This window comes from Monocercomonoides exilis, assembly GCF_001643675.1.
Source record: "Monocercomonoides exilis strain PA203 chromosome Unknown scaffold47-789622, whole genome shotgun sequence".
Taxonomy (NCBI): domain Eukaryota; phylum Preaxostyla; order Oxymonadida; family Polymastigidae; genus Monocercomonoides; species Monocercomonoides exilis.
The window spans coordinates 335,383-358,746 of NW_027150592.1; the positions used below are offsets into that span (position 1 = coordinate 335,383).

The 23,364-nt window shown below is 37.4% G+C and overlaps 2 protein-coding genes across 2 annotated transcripts; one reads left to right on the plus strand and one right to left on the minus strand.

Moving 5' to 3' along the window:
- Positions 1-1,656: 1,656 nt before the first annotated feature.
- MONOS_6767 (uncharacterized protein) lies at positions 1,657-5,837 on the plus strand. The gene has a single exon (XM_067877026.1). It carries the CDS (start codon positions 1,711-1,713, stop codon positions 4,807-4,809), a length of 3,099 nt encoding a protein of 1,032 aa, XP_067721398.1. The 5' UTR covers positions 1,657-1,710; the 3' UTR covers positions 4,810-5,837.
- Positions 5,767-23,119, minus strand: MONOS_6766 (uncharacterized protein; the record flags this gene model as incomplete). Its single annotated transcript, XM_067877025.1, has 2 exons — positions 5,767-17,077; positions 17,297-23,119. The coding sequence occupies 2 exons, from the start codon at positions 23,117-23,119 to the stop codon at positions 5,996-5,998; spliced, it is 16,905 nt and encodes a 5,634-aa protein (XP_067721399.1). The 3' UTR covers positions 5,767-5,995.
- Between the last annotated feature and the right edge of the window lie 245 nt (positions 23,120-23,364).

The window sequence follows — 23,364 nt, forward strand, 5'->3', positions numbered from 1 at the left end:
TAAACAGTAGCGAGCCATCTCAAGATTATATTCATTTCTTCTTCTTCTCTTTCTTTTTCTTCTGTTTTTCTCTTCCAATCAATGCATTTCATCAGATGATCCAGTTCTCTGCTTGCCTCTCTCATAAATTGCAGTTCATCCACAACAACTTCATCCAAGTTATCGTCATAGCTGTATAATCGGTGAATAAAAAACTGCCAAGCTGATTGATAAGCAATTCGTGTCAGATTGTGATGCTCCTGATGATATTTGATGATCTCTTTGATTTGCTTCAAATACAGTTCTTGTTCCAGATACTAATAAAACCGAGAAAGTCATTTTAAAAACGTCTTAAATAAAATAGAAAAATTCAGACTTCATGTTTTATATTGCTCAAAGCCCTTAAGACCACCTCAACTTCTATTTTGGTTTCCTCCTTTTCTTCTTTGTTCAAAGCAACTTTCAGAAGGCAAGGCACACAAACAGAAAGTAATTCTTCTGAACGATCATCGTAATGCAGTATAATATAGCATTCACAGAGATCAATCAGGAGTTTTTCATTCTTTTCTTCTTTTTTCTTCTCCTCTTCAACAACCATACTTTGAATAATTTTGCTTGCCAATGATTCATTAAAATTTTTCGAATATAATTCATTCAATAATTCATAACATCCAATAGACTTCAATAAATAAATGATATTTTCCATCGGTATTTTCTTTTCTTCAATCATTTTTCCAATTTCATTGAATCGTTCTTCTGTGAAAACAGATTCAAATTCTTCTTCATTCAAATAGGCAATCAATTCGTCCATTTCTTTGAGTTTCCAATTTTGTTCATCTGCATCGTAATGCCCCAGCTCAGAAAACAATTCTATTAAATTTTATGAATAAAAAGATGTTGAGCATTCCAAGAAACAATAAAAATATTGCAAACTTAAAAATTTGTCCGTTGATGGCATCTCTTGAAGTTTATTGGCAGACTTATTATCGGATAATGCTTTCATTCGAATTATAACTGGTTTTTCTCTTTTTATTTAATTATTCTTCAGACAAAATAAAATATAAATGCAAATATCGATTATTATCAAGCAAAAAGAAAAGGATCGCAAAGCAAACAATTAATTTTTTGTTTTATATAAAGAAGTGAAAAAGAAAGTGCGAAGAAGCAATAAGGACTGGTTGTAGGATACCAGAAATTTAAATCTTTTTTCTTTTTGATCTTACCAACAGTTTATTAGATGAACATTGTTTTTTTACAATAATTTGAAAAACATTCTTTTAGCACTTTTTTCTCATTTTTGAACGGAACAAATCTAAAAACATAAATTGAATTTGAGTGAACAGAAAAAGAAAGCAGATTGTCTTGAAAGTTCAATGGCGTATTCTTCTTGTTTTTTTGATTAAAAAATGAAATTGCAAACAAAAACATGAGATGTTTTTTTGCTTGATATGTTTTGCATTGTATTGCATTAGCCATGGGTGAAGTAAAGAAAAAAGTTTGTCACGTCCGTCACCACTTCTCCACTACAAAAAAAAAAAAAAAAAGAAAGAAAGAAAGAACACTAATATTCTATCTGTCAGAGATGATGAAGAAGAGACATTTATTTTATAATGCTCTTCTTAGCTTTAGTCTTTTCGTATTTTAAACAAATTTTCCATTATAAAAATACTTAATTAACTTGGATTAGACTATTAATTATTTGTATCGAAAAAAGGGCTTTATGTGCGCGCTATGGATGAGAGATGCCCTTACTCAATTGGAAAAGATGGTTCATCTTTTATATGCAGAAAATATTGCCGTCGTTTCTGTTTGACAATATTTGGCTTATATTATAATTTTTTGCAATTATTATTTCAGAATAAATATAAATATTTATCAATTCCATTTATCTGTTGCTTCTATCTTTCTAAATTAAAAGGACTTCGGCTTCTTCTGCATATTTTGTCTTCATCTTCTTTTTCTGTAAAAGACAGTAAAAAGAACTTGTTGCAATGGCGTTGGACAAAAATCAAGCAAATTTTTTCACAACTTTGCATTATGCTTCCAAGCGATGCACAACTTTCTAGACTTGCTGAAGTTTGTTTCTCGTCTTTTGGGACTTTTGATGGCCAATGCTCAAAATGTTGTGTGTGCCGCAAATGTTCGTTTCGGAATTGTATTAAGCACTCGAGATGTTGTTGCTATTTGGAAGAATCTCGATTAAGTTCAATGGCTTCGGCTAACGGAAACAAAAATACATTCATGGAGGAAAAATTATCTCCAACATTTATCCATAACGTATTGAATCAAGATGAAATATTGTCAACGATGACAATACCCAATCAACAAAAAAGGGAAATTTTTAAGATTTTTTCACAAAATAGTATTGGAAATTTGGCAAATAATTCCACTTTTCAGTCACTTAGAAATTGGTTGCCATTAATTTTTCAGGTTATAAAGCAGGAGCTTAAACTTTTCCAAGAATTAACAAGCCGAAGAATGTGCAGTGCATTCGATTTGATTGCTGTGCCTCATTTAGCAACCCAGCTCATGTCGCTGATATTCTTTATTGATTTCAGCTTTCGGACACTTGCCAGAGCCAATCAGTGCTTCTTTTCTCTATCAAAGGATACAAAGTTGAAGCCTCGGGATTCTGTCAGTTCGATTCATTCTGAATTTTCTGTGTTATCCTTGCCAAAATTCCTGCTTTCGCATTCTTTATCAGAACTGCCATCTGTGCTTTCTTCTTCTTCTCTTTCTTCTTCTCTTTCTTCTTCTCTTTCTTCTTCTCTTTCTTCATCGGCAACCATGAGCATTATGTGGAACTTCGTCACCAGCATCAAAGCCAGCGCACTGAGCATCTGCTGCTTTCTGATTCAGCACGCTTCACCCGCTGACGTCTTTCGCACGCTGAACAAACCTCTTTTCACAGACAATTTCTGTTCCAACGTGCGAGCACAATATTCTGCACTTCCTGTGGCCTATTCGATGACGGCAGTCTTTGTGCATCTGCTTGTGAGTGAGGCACATTGCTCAGTCTTAAATGCTCTCACGGCGCTGCTCGTGGCTGTCCAACAGCGGTTTGGCAGCTGGCGTGTGGGAAATGACATGAAAGATGAAAAGATTGAAATGCGAACAGCAAATAATTCATCGACTTTGCGAAAAAATGAAATTTTCTCGTCGAATTTGCATTCGACATTTACTGGTGCTACATCTTCTGCTGAGCAAACGTCAAACTTTTTGAAGTTTTCTCCATTCAGCCCAACACGAAAAGACTTGAAACAATGTCCGTATTCCGTCTCTTCAATAAAGACAAGTCAGTTAAATCATTCTTCCTGCACAGCTTCTTCTTCTTCACAGTCTTCTTCTTTATCATCATCATCTTCCTCCTCTTCTTCTTCTTCATTGCCTTCTTCTTCGTCAACTTCCCCATTTTCTTCTTCTTCTTCTTCTTCTTCTTCTTCCTCTTCCTCTTCCTCTTCCTCTTCTTCGCCTAAACGCCATCCAAACTCAAACTTCACTCCTGTTTCTCCTTATTCCCTTTCCTCACGATTGTCTCCAAAGAAAGAAACACACACAGAAAGCACAACAACAGCAGCTGCCAATGTTGAACTTTTGAGCTTTCTGAGTCCACCTCCGTTTCCTTCTCTTTCTCCGCTGATTGATTGCTTGGTTACACCCCCATTGATTGAATCGCCTGGATTTTCTTTTCATCTTTCTTCTTTTACTCCTCCTCCTACTCTTTCTTCTTCTAATTCTTCTTCTCCATCTTCTTCTTACTCTTACTCTTCCTCTTCCTCTTCCTCTTCTTCCTCTTCCTCTTCCTCTGTAAGTTTCCCAGCATCAGCTTCAACTGAACTCCACAGTCATTCATCACAACCGGCTTCTCCTCTTTTCTCGCTTTCTCGTTCGCTTTCTCTTTCTCCCTCGCAAAATGCAACAGAAAAGCAACAGCAGCAGCAACAGATGAAAAAGTCGCAAAGATCGCTTCCTTTTTGCATCTCAGACATTTTGGCATCATCAACTGCGTCGACATCATCATCATCATCATCATCATCATCTTCTTCTTCTTCTTCTTCTTCTTCTTCTTCTTCTTCTTCTTCTTCTTCTGTAGCTTTACTCCCTCCGCCTTTTCATATAAATTCTCAAACTTCGAATTCAGCAATTGCAACATCATCATTAACAGCATCATCATCATCTTCTTCTTCTTCTATTTCTTCTTACTCATTACCATCTTCTTCTTCCTCTTCCTCTTCCTCTACTTCTTCTTCTTCTTCTTCTCCGATTTCTCCAAATCCAACTTCTCACTCAGAACTGCCCAAGCCTCATCGTTTCAACGCCGAACACATGAAAATCCTTCCTCCTCCTCCTTTTATTTCCCCCAAACATCATTCAATTCGCACTAGTTGCTGTTCTTATCAGTGTCATAATTGCTCAGAAGCTGCGCCTCTGCTTTCGAATGGCCATCGATATCATCAACAGAATCGGCAGGAGAAAGCAGCCGTTTCTCCTGTTCCAACCGGAATTGGCCAGAACTCATTGAATTTTGGAGCAAATGCTCATGTGCCGCTTTTTTCTCCGATTTCTCCTGATTCTTTTATTTCTCCGAATTCTCCAATTTCTCCGAGTTCATCATCATCATCTTCGTCGTCGTCGTCGTCGTCTTCTTCTTCGTCGTCGTCGTCTTCGTCTTCCAGTGATGATTCATCTTTGGCTCGGGATGAGAGCGAGCTGAGAGATGAAATGATTGAAGAAGGACTGTTTGATCTGGTGGTAGCGTTTATTCACCATCCCATTGCTGAAAAGTCTTTGAATGTTGCTAAATTATTCGAATTTACTCAGCTTTTATAACAGTTTTGATTTTTTTTCTCTCTCTCTTTGAAATGTGGACCAAACAATGGTTTTTTTTCTTTATTAAACATTCGAAATATTAATTGAATTGTGTGAAATTCTGTAAACTATTTTCCCTTATATATTTTTTAAGTTTTTTTTCGATTTTTCTTTCTTTAAACTTTTTAGTTTTTTACAAAACAATGTTAAGCTTTTGATATCTTCTCATTTCATTTTGTTTCTTGTTGTTATTTCGCAAGCTGAATTTTGCTTTTCTTTTTTATTTTATCTTTCAACTTGAATGAAAAAAAGGAAGCTTGCACAAGTGCATTCTTCAGCCATTTTGTTTGAACCTTCTCTTTTTCGAACAGAATTTTATATTCTATGAATCGTCAATTATTGTAAATTTTTCTCTTTCTTTTTGATTTTTTTTCTTTTTTCTTTTCTTTTTTTGTGTTTTGTAAGATTTCCGTTCTTTCAAGTGAATGTTACGCTCTTAGAAAATAAATGGATTATGCTGCTGTAAATTTACAATTTGGAGTTGTTTATAATCAACTGTCAATTGTAATGTTAACCATTTCCTTTCATTGCCTGCACCGTGTTATTTGAATGGCAACGCAACTTTTTTCACTTTTTTTTCCATTTTCTTTAAGTGTTTATTTAAAAGTGGATTTTCTTCATTCGATCCTTTCTCTGATTGGACTGTCGTTTGGCATCCGCCACGCAAATTGCATTATTCTCTGATGATTTTTCATTTTTATTAACTTATTCTTTTCTTCTTCTTTTTCTTCTGAGAGCTTTTTGACGGCAAGCAATTGCTTTCTTCATCGGGAAAAACATGTCGTTTTAGTCATGTTTAGAAAGAAGAAGACAACGTTGTTTGTTTTATTTTTTTCATTTATTCCTTCTCTCTTGATTTTTTTAAAAAGATATTTTCAATTTTATTTCGACAATGAGTTGCGTACATGTGCTTAGTAATTGTTTTATTCTTCTTGTTTCAGAGAAGAACATATTGAACACAAGAAAAAAAAAGAATAAACAAGAAAAAAGAAAAAACAGAAAAATCGAATTTTTTTAAATCTCGCTCCGGTAATCAATCATAAATAATAAAAGAAATCTCAATAATCAAAAACAAATAATGCACAATTCACAAAATAATAAACTGCAAAGATAACAAAAATCCAAATGAGCGATGTTCAATTAAAGCTCATTTTGAATCAGAATCTGAATCTAATTCAGATTCTGAATCTGAGTTAAATGCATCCATCAAAGCAGTAGCACTTTCATTTGTGCTTAACATCTGCTTTTGAGCCTCTTTCATTTCACTCACAAACTGCTGATTTGATGAAGAAATACATACAAAAGGAACAAACGAAGAATCATCGTGCACAGAAACCGTTTTGTGCTCATTGTCATCAACAGCCTCAGAAAACTCTTCCAGCATATTTTGAATGAATTCATTCCCACTGGAAGTCTCCTGCTTGAGCGCTTCAATCATCTCCACCATCTTCGGAAGTTTGTTTTCTGCTAAATTCCATGTTATCAATGCTTCTGAAAGAATAGCATCACAACAGTATTTGTATACGCTCGCTTTCTCTTCTTTGACGATGTTCGTGTTGCGCTCAACCCAACTTGGAAGTAAACTCGTCAGCTGGCTGAGGAGAAAATGAGTACCTGTCTGTGAATCAACTAAATTGTGTGTGAGTTTTGAGAGTTTAGACGATACAAGCTTTGCAGAGAGGCTCATTTGTTCTGCATTAGAAGAAAGAGAAGAAGAATTCGTAGATGATTTAAGAAGCGAATCATCATCCTGTTTGAATAAAAGTGTATCGTAAAACGGACTTGCTTGGTCAGATAGCGCATTGCGATTGAGAGAGACCGAGATTAATGGGAGAGAAGGAGTTATATGTTTAAGAGAAAGAGTTTGAATTGATGATTGCAAAGACTGGCAAGATGAAACATTGTTGTCTTCCTTTTGAATTGAAGCAGATAGAAATTCTTGCTGATGAGAAAGATTTAGAGTGGAATATAGATTAAGAACGCTGTTTGTGAAAGCAGTGGGATTAGAGGAAATTTTGGAAGGAGAAGACAGAGAAGTGGATGAAGAAGGCGACAATGCTTGAGACATTTGGATTGATGATGGTGAAGATAATGAGAAAGACTGTTTTCCTAGAGAATTTTGAGTATATTTTGTGTTTCTCCTTTCTTTTGAAGCTGCATTTGCAGCCGAATCTAAATCGCTTCCCTCAACTTTGCCTTCGGTTTCCAGAATATTTGACAAAGAAAGATGAACATGCTTCAAATTTGCAGCTGTAAAGCTGACAGTCGCAAAGAATGCTCCAAAATTCGATAAAATACTGTTCATTTCGGTTGAGTCCTTTGGAGTGCTGTGAGAGAAAGAAGATAAATTGGATGTGTTTGTGTTTGTAGCTTCAGTCGCAGTTGGCATTTCTTGATTGCAAGAAAGGATAGAAGGCTTGCACTGTGCTGTAAGTTGCTCTAATATTTCAAGCAGGCTATCAAAAATATGTCTTTCATGCTGGGCAATTTCATTCGATGATTCCACATTAATTTTTGACGATTCCTCTTGAGTATGTTCTTCAAACGAAGCTGATCTCTGCGATTCGCTAATGACCATATTAGAGTGTTTGATCTGTCCGAATTGTATTTTATCTTTCGTAAGTATATTTGAAGCCGAACTACTGATAGAATGGAAAAGTTTTACAATTTGTTCCATTGATTGATATAAAAGAGAAGTTAATGATGAAGCACGTGAAGATAAGATGGCTGAAACAACTGCCTTGAGAGATGATTCGACTGCACTGCATTCAATGTTTGTATCCTTCAAAATGGTGCTAAGCTTCATAAGATTATCTTTCATCTGCTTATCACCTTGCAGTTGCTGTCTTGATTGCTCTGTCATTTTGCTTTCTGGTGATGACAATGGTGATGCCAATGCAGATATGGAATTCTTTTGCGGAGTTTGAACTTGTGAATTGTTGTTTTGCTCTGTTGATGGGCTAGTTTGCTGTAAACTTCCGTTTTCTGTGTTTTCAATATCCAAATCTTTGATTTCTCCTCCTTCCTCTTTTGCCTTTTCCTCTTCTTCGATAAATTCCATCCTGATCACACCACCAGATGTTGCAAGTTCTTCACTCTTTTTAGCTTCACTCATTCTTCTCAACAGCCTGTCAAATTCTGTCAATAACACTCGTGCAGCACAAGTCAGTGGATAGATGCTGATGACTCTACGGTGCGTGAAAGTCCAGTTGTAGCAGATGAACATCACACGCTTTGCCAACTGAGCAAAACCAGAAAACAGATTGATTCGTTCAGTGTTAATTGAAAGTGGATGTTGAACGATCAAAAGCAAATAGTGAGCATATTCCGCGATTGAACGAAAAAGTGTAGAAAGAATGAGCTTTGGAAATCTAATCTTCTGAAAGGCTGAATTTTTGTCTGAATATGAAAAAACAGGTTCAGTCTGCAAATTAAGTGGAGGTGGCTTGTGAGAGATTAACGAGCTTGCACAAGATGCTCTTTCGAACTTTTCACAGTCCATTCCAGAAGCATTATTTTCGCTTTCAGTTTCAATGTGTTCAACAGATTCTTCATTTCCATCTTCATATTCATATTCATTATTTTCCTCAGTTTCATTTTGAGAATCGTCGGCATCTTCTTCAAAGCCCTTCAAGATCCACATGTTCCAATCATCTTCAAAGCATCTTGTGCAAAAGTATGCTTCAGCCTTTGAAAGACCTTTTGTAATTCTATTCTGCTGCATTTGCAATAGACTTCTCTGAGTAGAAAGTTGCTCGAATTGTTCTGATTGCTCGAAAATCCGAGTGTGAAGTTCTTTGAATGTTTCAACCAGAAGCGTAATTGTGGAGACTGCTTCTGAGAGACGCAACGAGAGGAACAATGGCTGTCTTGTTGACGGAATAATTGAATTAACAGAAGCAAATGGGATAATGATGTCATGATTGAACTCTCCATTCTCCTTTGCTTTCTCTCCTTTTTTGCGGAGGATGAAAAGGCATCGCTGGATTGAACCGTCGAGTAGATCGCATATTTCTGCAAAGTTAGAAAGAGAAGATAAAAATGCTGTTGGATCAACTCGAAAAACTTTTTGCAACTCAGCATCTTCATTGTATTGTGAATCCTCGGTAATACCATCAATTTCTTCGCTTTCTTTCGTTTCGTTTCTTTTTGATTGATCTTCACCAAATATGAATTTATTGAGTGGAGTTGTGTTAATTGAAGGGTTGTTCAAGCAATGGCAAGCTTGTTCAAGTGCATTTTTCGCTTTTAATAGCTCTTCAAGGCAATTTGTGTATGTCAAACTTGATAGCGAAGAATAATTAGTCATTGCAACATTAATTTTTGAAGCACTATTTGCAAATGCTTCGCACAAAGTGACGCAATTGACTATTGTTGAATCTAACAAAGAAGAATACTCACAAGCAATGTTTGAAAGAGCAAATAGAAGATAGAATTCCATATATTCGCTATCAAATAAGGCATTGAGTCCACAATTTGAAGGATATTTTGCTGGTGGTTGTGTCGAATGTTCGATAAACAAATGACTGAAAAATATATGTTCCTCTGTTCCACAAACAAATGCATTTGGCATTCGAATAAATGACTTTTGCATTTCCATTTCTTTTGAATAGTTTTTGTGCAATTCTTCAGTATTTTCTGAATCAATTGATCTGCTTTGTGCTTCATCAGTTATTTGAAGGCACAACATACTTGCAAATAACATCTTCTGCTTTGTTGTTGCAAACGAATCAGATGATTTTTCGAACTCCATTCCTGAATTTTCAAGTAAGCTATTCATCATCTTCATCAGCAATGTGCAATAATCAACAGAACGTTTTGCCGAGAGATCCATTTGCATCTGAGAGAATGTCTCCACACTTCCATCAATATCTTCCAAGGTATCATCAAATGTTGAGTCAAATCGTGAATTTGATGCTTCATGCATCTGCTGATTTACAAATTCACCTTCTTTTACTCGACTTAGTTCATTTTTTGATGTTCTTCTTATCATTTGTTGATCCTTAAATATTACGAAAAGTTCACTTTTGCTGTTCATTTGAGTCAAACTTTGTGTCTTTCCAAAGCAGCATTCCAACATCTTCTGTGCCCAAATTTGGTAAACTTCTAATTGAACATATTTTGTTCTGTTATTCAAGATATTGTCAATAATGTCTCTTGAACAAGAAGTGAATCTGCTTTGAAGATCTGCCAGTGCCTTAATTTTTGCATTCCATTCACTTTTAATTTGAATGTTTAATTGTTCAGCTTGTCGGACATCTTCGGCATTGCTCGTAAAGTCACGCAATTCCACAACAGATGAATAAAACTTCATTAATGGATCATAACGAACGAATTGTGTTTGGTAGAATAAAATAGCAGTAAAGCATTGCATAACAATTTGATCAATTTGAATCTTGCCATTCAGTATATTTTCATTACAGTTTTCACTATCAGGATTTGTGTTATCATTTTCTTCTTCGCTGAATCTTCTATAATGCAGTTTATTCTTTTCAATTTGCTGATTCGAAAGATTCTTCATCTGATTTTCATCTTTTTCTTTTTGAACTTTCAAATATTCTTTATATGCAGCCTCCACTTTGTCCACTGTTCCTTTTGCACTCTCCAAAAACTGCAACAGAAAAGATGCTATTCCCATCAGAATCTCCATATTACTCATCTCTCTCAACTGTCTGTGTGCAGATGGTGATATTTCTTGCATCACAGCAACCGAGTTAAGCTCAGCTCGCTTCAGCTGTTTCTGACTCTGAGTGCACATTTCGATAAGAGCAATGGTTTGCTCAGGCGATGCTGCTGTTGAGTTCAAGAAAGAAGATGACACATCTCTTTCAGTCCCTTCTATTCCTGTTGTTGAATCCAGCTGTGAATTAGGGTTATCTGAAGATATAGACAATGATAATTCCTGTGAACTATCAGTTGTACATAAACGAGACGACAAATAAATTTGCTTTTCAGAAGCTAAAACTGAATGAAGCGGTGGTGAAACAGAAAAGAAGGGAAGAAGAATTGATATCTGATTGTTGCTGATCGCAGATTTTTGTGCAAGAGAGCAAAACATCTGAATCGTTTTCTCGATATCACCTCCATTTGTTGAGTGATTAAACTTATCAGAAGAAGCATCAAACATATTACTGAGTGCTGCAAACGAACGTATGTTTGCTTTTGTAATCTGGGGAAAGTCTGGTGAAGAAGTTAGTCCGTCGATCTGTTTCTCTTCATCGTTTATCTGAATTCGAACTGGCAATTTATGCACTGCAGATTCGAATGAAACAGATATTTCTTTCGATTCGTCATTTATTAGTCCTGCAAGCTCAAACATGTTACTATAGAATGTTGAGACAGCACTTGCAGATGTTGGGAAGAGTATGTTACGTAAAGCCAGTTCTGGAGCAGTCATTAACTGCTTTTCCTTCTCATAAAGAGCATCAGTTGAAGCGAAAAGAGAAGGATTGAAAAAGAAGTCGAATAGAAATGAAACAACAGAATTTACAGTGACATTCAGTTGAGAATGTGTTTGCGCTTGTGTTTTGTTGGAAATTTCAGCAACATCATTTGCGTCATTGTTAGGATTTCGCAGGTATAGCAGCGTTTCGATCGTCTTTTCCTTTTTTAAATCTTTCAATTGTGATTTCAATTTTGATCTTAATTTCTTCACAATTTTTTCCTTTTGAGTTGTTTGTTCAATCTTTGAATAATTCTCTTCCTTTCGCATTTCATTCAACTCGTTTGCGTTTTCATTCATTTTCCTCAAAAATAGAAGCAAATCTTCAGCAGACTTTGTTTGAGCAGTTGATTCATCGAACTTCTTCTGCTTTATTGCATTCAACAAGAATAACATTCGTTGAATGAATGCATTGAATGACTCGATTCGTGGAGCAATCATTGATGCATACTGTGGAAGGCTTAGTGTTGGAGAAGAAGATGTTTGAAAAGAGGGCAGATAAGACTTTACAGATCGTAATTTGACCGAATTCGTTTCAGAATATAACCTTTTTGTGTGTTCGTAGCTGGATTTTTCATCTAAATTGTCGCACATCTCCTCCGTTGAAGTTGGAATTGTGTAAATTGTTGAAAGTTTGTTGTTCAATAGCTTGAGGAACATTCTAATAACCTGCTGATGAAGCGCATTGGGATACAAACAAAGAGGGAGATGTGTTATAGCTGCAACAGATTCCGATGAAAAAGAAGAAGGAGAGCTCAAAGCCATTGTCACTTCCCATTCTTGTTGCGAGTAATTCGTTTTCTGACAGTCGTCAAGATGGCTCTGCAATATGAATTCCGCATCTTCGATTGTGCGCTCTGCAATGTTCAAAACTGTGTTTCTGAGCATCTCACTTACTATGTCATGATCAACGCTTTGGAGCAAATGAAGCAGATGCTGCGAGATTTGAATGAATTGCTCGCAAAGATTGTTCCATTTGTCGATGAGTGAAGAAATGTGGGAGTGATCTCTGATTGAAAATGACGGTTGCTGAGAAAGTTCATCAATTTGTGACGAATCTGTGTTCATCGAGCTATCTAACAGCGTCAATTCTGCTCCTTCTCCATCCATTTCCCTATTCAGCACAGTTTCCTTGTTCCTCTTCTCATTTGCAATCTCTTCCTTTTGACTTAGCAAACTTTCTCTCTCAAATTCTTCATGCAACTTCAATTCCTCTTCTGTCCACACATCCATCTCGCTCAGTTGAGCAATCGCATTTTTAATGTTGATGCTTGCATCACGGAAAGTGGTTACATGCAGAAGCAGAATTTGAGACAAAGATGTTCGTTGTGAAAGAGGAGATGCTGTTCTGGTCTTTATCTTTGTAGAATTCGAAAGTGATGAATTGCCTTTGGATAAATCTGACATCATCTTTTCCGCAAAATATTCATTTTCACTTGATTTTTGTTCGTCTTCTTTAACTTCATCTTCACCTTCATCTTCAACAATGCCACTTGCAACTGCATCTGCTTCTTCTTTCGACACTTTCATTGCTTCAATCAGCTCCTCAATCACTTCACTCGTCCCTTCGCACACATCTTCCATTGCATCCACTCTTTTCAGCACATCTTCCATTTTCTCCTGTTTTGCAACAAGTTCATCAGTCAATTTGTCTTTGCTGTCTGAAAAGAGAAACCAATATGAATATACACAGGAAAAGAAACTGGACGGTGGATAGCTGAATTCTCCATAGTCCTCTTCGTCTTCTTCGTCTTCATCACCTTCATCTGTAAATTCTTCCTTTTCTTCCCTTTTTCTTTCCGAATAAATGGATCGAATGCTATTCAAACCTGAACCATTCTCAAAACTTCTTCTTGTTGTAATTTCACTGTTTTGTAATTCAAGTTTGCTTTTATCATATAGTCCTAATTTGATATCTGAATAATCTTGATTCATTGAATTTATATTTGACATTGCCAAATCTTCCATTTCTCCTTTTGTTTGCTGCTCTTTTTCATCTTTTTCATTTTCTCCTCTTTCTTTTCTCTGCTCAATTGCATCGAGAAGCATTTGCAAAGAACATCCTCTCTTGAACATGTTTTCTTCTTCTTCTGCGCATTCAGCCAGAAGATTGTTCCAACCACTCTGTGTTTGTGAATCAACTCCAGCAATAAACAGCAAATGCCACTTGTAACACCAGAAAAGAAGTTGAAGCGAATGAACAACAAGAAGATCACGAGGATAGTTGTGTTTTGGTGAAGATGTCGACGAAGAAGAAGCAAATGATTGAGAAGTCAAAGCAGATGCAACAGAAGCGGAGGATTCATTTAATGAAGGACTTATTCCTGTTGATGAAAATGTTGAAAACGAAGAGAGCATATCATTCGAAGGCAATCCATCTTCATTGCTTCTCCTTCCTTTCTTCTTCATCTTCTTTGCTTCTGCTGCTTCTTTTGTCAACAGATCAACTGCCACATAAAGCTGCGGATGTATGACTTGTTGATCGGTTCGTGCCATTTGCTCTTTCAGCTCTTCCTCCAACTTCTTTTGCGTCTCAAGCAGAATACACTGAAGCGACCACACATCGCTCAAAAGAGATTTCACCTCACTGACAGTTGTTTGAATTATCCTCAATTGTCCTGGTGATTGACTGGGAGAAGGAGTTTGCTTGCTATTTTGGTTATTATGTTGGAGGGAAAACTCTGAAGATGATGATATTTCCGCGATTTCTACTAAAAGAGTGCTCGAATTACACCAAATATCTCTCAATTTTTGTTGATTTTCTGCGATTGTTGAAAGGCAGTCAGGAATATAGTGTCCGTTGCGAACGATTGTTGAAGCGATGCTGAAAGGTGACATGGAAAGCACAGGAGAAGGAGCAGGAGAAATTGATGGAGAAGCAGAGGAAGATCGAACAGAAGCAGAAAACGTTGTTGCGGCTGATGCTGATAGTGAAATAGGAATGTGTGTGTTCGTTTCCAAGAATTCGTCCAGAGACTTCCGAACACTTTCAAATGAATTCTTTAAAAGGCCAGCTCGTTTAGAAATATCAGAGATATCAGATTTTGATATCTGTGAAGCGTCTGATGGTGAAGATGAAGAAGGAGAAAGCGATAAGATTGAGACTTTCGATTCAAACAACGTTGAGTTATTAGGGCTGTTTTTCTTTTCCATTCTACTTCGGTTTGCTTCAGATTTAGTTGCCTTTTTGCTTTGAAGAAGATGCTCCAGATATCTTTTTTGTGCAGTTTGCGTTTGGTCAAAGAACTCGCGCAAGTCGTCCATGAGCAACGAAGATATCACTTCCTGACACAAACCACAATCGCATTTTTCAGTTTCCATATCAAAACTTTCATTGTTTTCATCTTCTTTTTCAATGGTTTCTTCACTCTCATCCGAAGAATTCATCGAATTGCTTGCTAATAATTCGTTTTGTTCGTCATCTTTCTCAACTTCTGTCGAATCTATTAAACTTGTTGCTTTTGTTTCTTTACTTTTCTGTTTATCAAAGCACTCATCTGAACACATTGCATTGCATCTTCCTTGAATTGACGACTCAAGATGTTCGAGTGTGTTTATCTCCAATTTTATCATCTGGTTCCTTTTTGTTATTTGCTGAAGGCACATTTTCACTGCCTCATCAACTCCATCAGCATCTGCTTCTTCTTTGTTTTCATCTTCCTCTCTTTCATTTTCACTCTGCAAACTCTCAAAAGATGCTTCCATGTCTGCTTCTCCATTTTTGTTCTTTTTCCCCTCTGTCAAATTCTCTGTGTCATCTTGCTGCTCATTCGGAATAATTCTGCAGTTGCATCGTGCCTCTTCTGCAGAACGGAGTAAATAATACAAATTCTTCTGATACGAAGAAAGCGATGCGAAAAGTATATCAACTGAAGACTGACTTGATGACGATAGTGAAATTTCCAGGGAAGACGCCGAAGAGGCAGAAGAAGATGAGGAAGCTGATGAATTTCGTTTATGGTTGGCTGCGTTATCAAAATCAGATTGAAGTAATGGTGTGAAGCTTTGCTGCGGAATAGGGCTTCCATTTTTATTCTGCTCCTTTTCTTCCTTCTCACATTCTTCTTCATTCATCGCTTGTATCTCGTTTTTGTTTTCTTCTTCGTCTTTTTCTGAATCGTTTCTTTTTATTTCTCTTAACATATCATCGGCTTCTTCTCCATCTTCGTTTTCTTCCTCGTCATATTCTTCTTTATTGCCTTTCGAATGAATTCTCATTCCTGATTCTTGATTGTTTTCTTTGTTTCTGTTGAAATGTCGATTGTATTCATCATCATCTTCATCCTCATCTGCCTCTTCGATGCCTTCGTCAGCATCCTCCGAATCATCATTTCCGTCTGCAAAGACAAACAGAGTATGTTCTGTGTGTTTCCTCATTTGAGACTGCAAATAAGCAACAAATGAATCGATTGCACGAATAACATAAGGGAGCAGCGGATGTGGTGGTATAACTGATGCATTCACAGCAGAAAGCAGTGGGGCATTAAGCGACGATCGGGCAGAAGAAGATGAAAATATCGTTGAAGTGGACGATTTCAATGTTGTAACTCTCAATTCCTTTGGAAGTTGGATGTGATCTTTTGCGTTTGAAGGATAATTTCTTTGATTTGACTGCGTTTGTAGCAAAGCATCTTTCAACTTTTGCAAAAACGACAAGAGAAGCTTGAGTGTTTTGTCATCCATCATTGAAACAGCAGAAATATGTTTCATTTCAGTTGAAGGAAACAGCAAGTTGTGTAAAGATTTTGAAAATCCGGTTAACAAAATAGAAGAAGCAACAGATTCAAATCCCAAGATCTCATCATTGTTGTTTTCTGCTTTTTCGTGATTGTTATGAAGATTTAAATCTGCAGCTGCATCTTTTTCATCAGCGCATCTTTCCTTCAACCACTTCACTTGCTGCACAAACTGAGGAGGGCACGTAAATCTGCTAGCGAAGTTCGAAAGAAAAGCAATCGCTTCAATGACTGTAATGTGCTGCCATTTTGTTTGGTTCATATTGGATGGTATGTGAGACAGAATTAAAGGTGAAAGTTTCAATGTCAGTGAAGATAGCGTTGTAAACTCTTGTTGAATAGTCAGAAGAGCTGGAGGAGAATGCAATGGCAAAGGAATGTCCGTTGGTTGCTCTTCTGGAATTGCCTGTGAAAATGAAGAAGTCATCTTCAAATAAGACGGAGGCGCAAAGTTGTTGACTGGTTCGTATGGATTTGAAGAAGGTGCAGAAGAAGAAGTGTATCTCTGGTTATCATCACTTCCATTTGATGCTCCATAAATGTGTTGTGACGCATGCTCCATCATGTTTGTAAGAGCCTCATCGTATGCTCCGCAGCTAAAAGAGTTTGAGTATGAACCATTTTTCTTGTTTTGTTCGTTCAGAAGCTGAGACGGAGAAGAAGAAGAAGAAAGTGGTGAAAGGGTTGCATTCTGCAATGGAGACGGATTTTCAGTGCTTGATTGAAACATATCAGAGATCTGTGGCGAACTGGCAAATTCTTCATTGTTTTCATATTGGTCGCAACTGTCAGACAACTGCAAAGATTCTTGAATATCAGAAGATTGCAACGAAGCAGAAGAAGAAGAAGAATCCAAATGTGACTGAAAATGTTGAACGAAACGCATGACGTTTTTCACCAAGACGAGAAACTCGGAAGCAATCGGATATACAGCTTGTAGATAAGTCACTTTTGAGCACAAAGAAATAAACATTTCTTTATCATCGTTTTCATCGCATTGGTGTTCAAAATTGTCAAAATAACCTTCTGTCGAAGAGTGCAATGCATCATTCTGTTGATTAGTGTTTGAAATATCAATTTCTGAATATTTAAGTGAATCTCTTTGTTTAGATGTAATTTTAAGTTCTGAAAAGCCTGATGCCATATATTGATTCAATGATTTTGTACCTTCTGATTGCTTCATCTGAAATTCTCCTTTTTGTTCGTTGCTCCTTTCTCTCGTTTTGTATTTCTCCCAAAAGAACAGAAGCTTATTGTAAGTATCACACACCTCAGAACAATAGCTTGTAATGAACTGTGCAACTGGCTGAATAAAGCGAGATATCAATATTTCAACTCCTCTCAGTTCATCCTCAAGAATTGCCTTCCATTTAATGAGAGACGGAAGTCTTTGTCTCATCTCCACATTTGCAGAATGACTACTTTCAGATTCTTCACTTGCTCTGTCTGATTGTTTTTTCCTAAACCCTCCGCTTTGCTTTTCTTTTGCTTCTTCATCATTCATTTCTTCTGACTCACTTGCATTTGTCAGAACAGCTTCCCACATCCTCATCTTCTCCTCAAGTGAATTGAGCAGATGAAACATTGCGTTTGCTTCTCCAGACACCTCTTCATACTTCTTCCACTCGTTTGCACTTTCGATTCTGTTCCTCTCCTCCAAAAACTGAATGCATTGGGCATTTGCTGTTGATGCTATTTGCTTCAGTTCTGAAAGGACTGCTTGAGAATGGGAAAGGAATGTGTTGAAAGAAGTGAAAGATTGAGTAATTGCAGGATGGGTCATAATTTTTGGTTCAAAATGCAGTAAGCAATTTGAAGAAGAAGCGGATTGCGTTGAATCATTTTCCGTGCAGCAGGTTTCTTTCAAAGAAGAACTTCTTTTCTCATCATTGTTATCAATATTCGAATTTGAGAGCTTTAATGAATCTCCAATTTGCTTCATAAATTTGCATCTTGAGTCCCATTCTTGTTCAGAGCCATCAACTGATTCATCCTTTTGATGCTGGCAGACACAAAGAATAAGCGGAGTTTTTGCTAATTCTGAATGAAAAGCGCTGAATTGCGAGAGGCAAAAGGCACATAATTTGGATGTCATCGAACTGTCGATCTCCTGCCATTGAAGAAGAGTTCCTTTCAAAGAAGAAAGAAGAGGAATGAACGGCGACACTTTCAAAGGTGCTTCAACAGATTGCGTTGCAAATGACGATGAGTCTGTTGGAGTATAAGATGCTGTTTGAATTGCCTTCTGACTGTCTGAATTTCCTGAGATCATTCGCACAACGTGCTCCACATCAACATCTGCTGGGTGTGAAAGAAGAGAAAGCAGTCTCGAACTCACAATGCTTTTTTGGGTTTGGTCTGAAATCTGTGAGTTGAGCAGTTCTGATGCAAAAGAAGACAGCAATGGAGATGAAAAAGATGGTTGGACTGCAAACACATCAGACATGGACTGCAAAATGGAGTCTTTGATTGAAAAAAGCGAAGAAGAATATTCCTGAGAAGGTGATAACAAAAATGTATTGCTTGTTGATGAGGATGATATTGAACGGCTATTTGCATGTTGACGCTTGCTTTTCATGTTTTTGTTCTGTTTGTAAATGTTTGTATCAACAAGAATTAGCAACGTCAGTGATTTTGTGAGTCGCTTTGTTGCAATTTCAATTATTTTCTCTATTTTTTCAAGAATTTCGCAATTTTTATCCTCTCCTTCTTGGATCGCTTCTTTCAATGTTTTCAACACAGCAGATATAATAAGCTGCTTTTTCAAAAGGATGTCGCATTGGGCTCTCCACATCTCTACATCTGATTGATTTCTAAATGCTGTTAAATCCTCAGATCGCAATTTTGATTGAAAAGCAGTTGTTTGTTGTGTTCCCTCATTTGACTGCAAAAGAAGATCTTGAATTGAATCAGCAAGGATAATCAACTGTTTCTGTGGAAGATGAACACTTTGATTATTCGATGCAGTTGAATGATGTTCTTCTGAAGCATCTTTCTGTTCTGCAGGATCAAAATCTTTGGATGTCTCATTTTCATTAATCATATGCATTTCATCCTCATTATTATATGCTTCTGTGTGAAACAAGTCAGATGAATTATTTTGCTCAAAAGTATTAGTCACTACAGAGATTTTGCCTGCATTGTCCAAAAACACACCCAGAAAAGAAGTCTGAGCAAAGAATTCTTTGGCTGCACTAATCCAATTCGGGATAGCGCTGCACAAAAAGTCCACAAATAAGCGATTTGGATGTAATTCATAAGGATATGGCGAAGAATGTTCATCTGAACAAAGTGGCTTAGAATCATTGGTCTCATTGAACTTATCATCACTTGAATATTCTTCCATGTTATTTCCTTCTTTTTCTATTTCATTCCCATCAATCTCCTCAATCTCCATCCTCTTTCTGCTTTTAATCTCATTTCCAATTGTTCTCTTCTGTTCATCATAAAACAGCTCAGCCACTTCATCCAGCAATCTTCCTGCTGCCTTCCATCTGTTCTTCCTTTCGATTGCCAATGAGCTCACAGAAAATGACAGCGGAGACTCAACACACAGCCTGAAAAGAGGTGTTTGGTGCATCGTGAGGAAGAGAAGAGAAGAGTTGAGATCGTTCAAACGAGAGAGAATTGGAGAAGCACAACAGCTTGACGATGTTTGCACAAGTTCTGAATGAAACTGAGAAGATGAAATTTTATCGCTTTCTTCATTCAGCTGTCTCTTTGCTAAGTCTAATTGTGCTTTGGCAAAGGCAAAACATTCGTCAAAAGACATTTTTCTACCAAATTCCGACTCGATTTGCGTCTGAAGGTTTCGCCTTTTTTCGTCGTTGATTCTGTTTTCGTATTCAGCCACCATCGTCTTCAGCACAATTTTCTCATCTTCTTCCATATCGCTCATGTTATCTTCGCTGCTGTCGCTTAAATATTCCTCTTGTTCTTCTCCATTTCTGTTCAAAAGCTGTTCGTTGTTCATTTCATTGTATTGTTGGTTAACATTTTGAGGTGATGTTATATCAGAAGCATTTGCTTGTGAATTATGCAATTCAGAATTGTTCTCTTCTTGTTTTGAATGCTTGTGAGTCTTTCTTGAAGAAGAAGAAGATGATGATGATGAAATATTGCTTGCTAACCCTTCTCCTTCAATTGGATGCAACTGGCATCTTGTCACATCAATAAGCGCAACGATAATTGCAATGAAATTGAATGAAAGAACGAGAAGAATGTGAAGAAGTTGTGTTTGGAATGGGTTTGTCATGGGATACAGATATTTCATACTGTATGAATGGCTCATTGAAATAGAAGAAGAAGCAGAAGAAGCAGAAGCAGATGAGACAGATTGTGAAAATACCAAGGAAAATGGAAGCAAATCAAGCATTTCATCGAGTTGATCACTGAAATTCTGTCTGAATTTTGAGGGTGATAATCTTTCTTTTTCTTCTTCTTCTTCTTCTTCATTTTGATGTTGAAGTTCATCTTTTGAAGCATAAGTCCAATCGAAACAATCAGCTCCTTCCTTCACAAAATCTTCATTGCATCTTTCTTTCTCTTCCATTCCCACTTTGCCAAACATTTTCATTTCCTTCATCATCTTCTCTTTTTGTTCGTTCAACACACAATCCAACGGAGTTAGTTTGTTCCTCTGTGAAAAAAGCACATCCAAAAACTGTCCAACTGCCTTGGAATGCACATAAGATGAAAGAGACTCATCGAGTGAAGGGAAATCGGGTTCGGAAACAGAAAGAAAAGAAGAAGAAGAAGAAGAAGATGTTGAATTAGAAGATGTTGATAATGATGAATTTTGATTAAAACTCGAAGTATTTTGCACATTCTCATTGAAAGTGGCTGGATTTCCCCAGAGCGGAGAGGAAGATGCCTTTAAATCAGCATCTTTTTCGTGAAACTGACTGAAAGTGAAGACGAGTGGACGAGAACGGAAAAGGGTGGCGAAGTCTGTTGACAGAAAAGACAAGAGCGAACGGAATTTTGAGTGAGCTTCAGTTAAATGGGAACAAACAGGAAATGAAGAAGAGGAGGAGGATGAGAAGGATGATGATAAAGCAGAAGAAGAAGAAGAAGAAAGAGAAGAAGAATAACCTTTCCCCATCTTCAAACTTCTTTCTTCCTCGCGTCTTCTCACCAGATGCTTCACATGCGTAAACAGCCTGTGTATTTCCAGCTTCTCTTTCCTCTTTCGAAACTCCTCTTTCTCCGCCAGCTCCAGCTCAGGGCAATCTTCCTTCATTCGCACGCTCTCAATCGTCTGCGAGTCGTTTGAGCTGCCTTCGCTGCTTCGATATGTGCTTCCGGAAAAGCTCGATTCTTGTGTAAAGTGAGAATTCCGCTGTGTTCCTTGGCTTTTCGTGTCTAATTGTGAATATGATGACTTTTTGTCTGCTTCTGTATTTGCTTCTCTTTCCCTTTCCCTTTCTCCTCTTTCTCCTCTTTCTCCTTTTTCTCCTCTTTCTCCTTCTCCTTCTTCCATTCTCCCTTTCATCATACGCTCCCTTTCTCCAACTCCACATGCATTCCTTCCAGACTGATAACTCACACTTGATCTATCTGTCATCGCAAACTCTTCTTTCTCACAAATTGTGTTGTCATTTTCATAGCCATTTCCATTTCCTTCACCTTCGCCTTCATCTTCGTCTAATACTTGTCGTGTGCTGAGTTCAATCCAATCGTCCAGTTGAGAACACAGCTGCTTCATCGTCATTGGGCCGGCGACGGTTGAGAGAGGAAGCTCAGATTCTGTGATGTTCTGCTTGGTGAAGGTGGGGAAGGATGAGGAAGAAGAAGAGGAAGAAGAAGAAGATGATGATGATGATGATGGAGTGGAAGAAGAGGAAGAGGTGGAAGAAGAAAAAGATGCTGCTGTTGTTGATGTTGGTAATTCCGATGGAGGAGTTTGACGTAATGAATCTATTTGAGGTGAAGAAAAATGAAGTTGTTCTGAAGTATTGTTTGACGAACCTGCCTCTTCTTTCTTCATTTGCACTTCTCCATTTTCCTCATTATTTTCCTTAAGAATTTCTGGTTTTGTTACGTTTTCGTTGTTTTGCTTGATTTCTGATGGAATTTCTTTTTTTGTTCCACTTTCATCTGATTCAACTGTTGAATAGACTTGTTTGTCTGTTGAGACACTTGATTTCTCTTCTTTCTCGTTTGTATCCTTCTTTATTACTTCTTCATTATTCTTCTCTTCTTCTTCTTCTTTCATTTCTTCATCTTTCATTTCCTCTTTCTCCTCCTGCTTCTCCTTTTGCTTTGCCTCTTCCTTCGCCTCTTCCTCTTCCTCTTCCTCCTTCTTTTTCTCTTTCTCTTCTTTCTCCTCTTTCTCCTTCTCTTCCTCTTTCCCCTCCTCTTCCTCTTCCTCATCCACCTCTGCAGTCAGCAACGCCACTCTCAAAAACGTCTCCAGCCTTTCCTTCTCTTCCCGTGCTGTTTCTTTCTCATCTCCCAATTTTTCAATGCGACCAACAAAATTCTGAGTCAATTTGCCTGTTTCCTTCGAAAGCGCCTTGAAAATCTTGGCAAAAAGAGGAAGAAGACGCGAAAGAGGGATGGGGATTGGGGAGAAGAGAAGAGAAGAAGAGGAAGAATAGGAGGAGGAAGAAGAAGAGGAAGAAGAAGAGGAAGAAGAAGAGGAAGAAGAAGGATAATTATGTTGATAAGGTAATCTTGAAATGAAGACAGAAGAAGCAAGGGAAGGAGCAGGAGAGCGAATGATTGCTTGAGAAGGCGAAGAAACAGACATAAACGAAGCAATTGAGGAAGGTTTGGTGAAATGTGGAGAAGTTTGAGGGAGGAAAAGAGAAGAAGAAGAGGAGGAGGAGGAAGAAGAAGAAGAAGATTGAGGTGAAGAAGAAGAAGAGGAAAAAGAGGAGGAAGAGGAAGAAGAGGAGGAAGAAGATGTTATTGGTGAAGATGATTGAAGATGTTGTGAAGTGATTTCTGATGTGGAAGAAGAAGAAGAAGAAGAAGAAGAAGAAGAAGAAACAGAAGCAGAAGGAGAGGAAGAATTTAATCCAATCGATGATATGTTAACAGAAGAATTAGCAGCTGATGTGTTTGAATGAATATTTGTTGAAGCCATCTTTCGAGGAAGGGTTGTAAGAAGAGAACGTGAAATGAAGCGGAAGAAGAAAGAATGGAAAAGAGTTGCGTGTTCGTTGAGAAACAGCTCGGAGAAGGTGAAGCGGAGGTAGGAGAGAAGAGGAGGAGGAGGAGGAGGAGGAAGAGAAGAATGAGGAAAAGGAGAAGAAGAAGAAGAAGAAAGAGGATGAGGTTGAGAATGGTAAAGGGAATGAGGTGGTTGAATTGATGAGGAGGAGGAAGAAG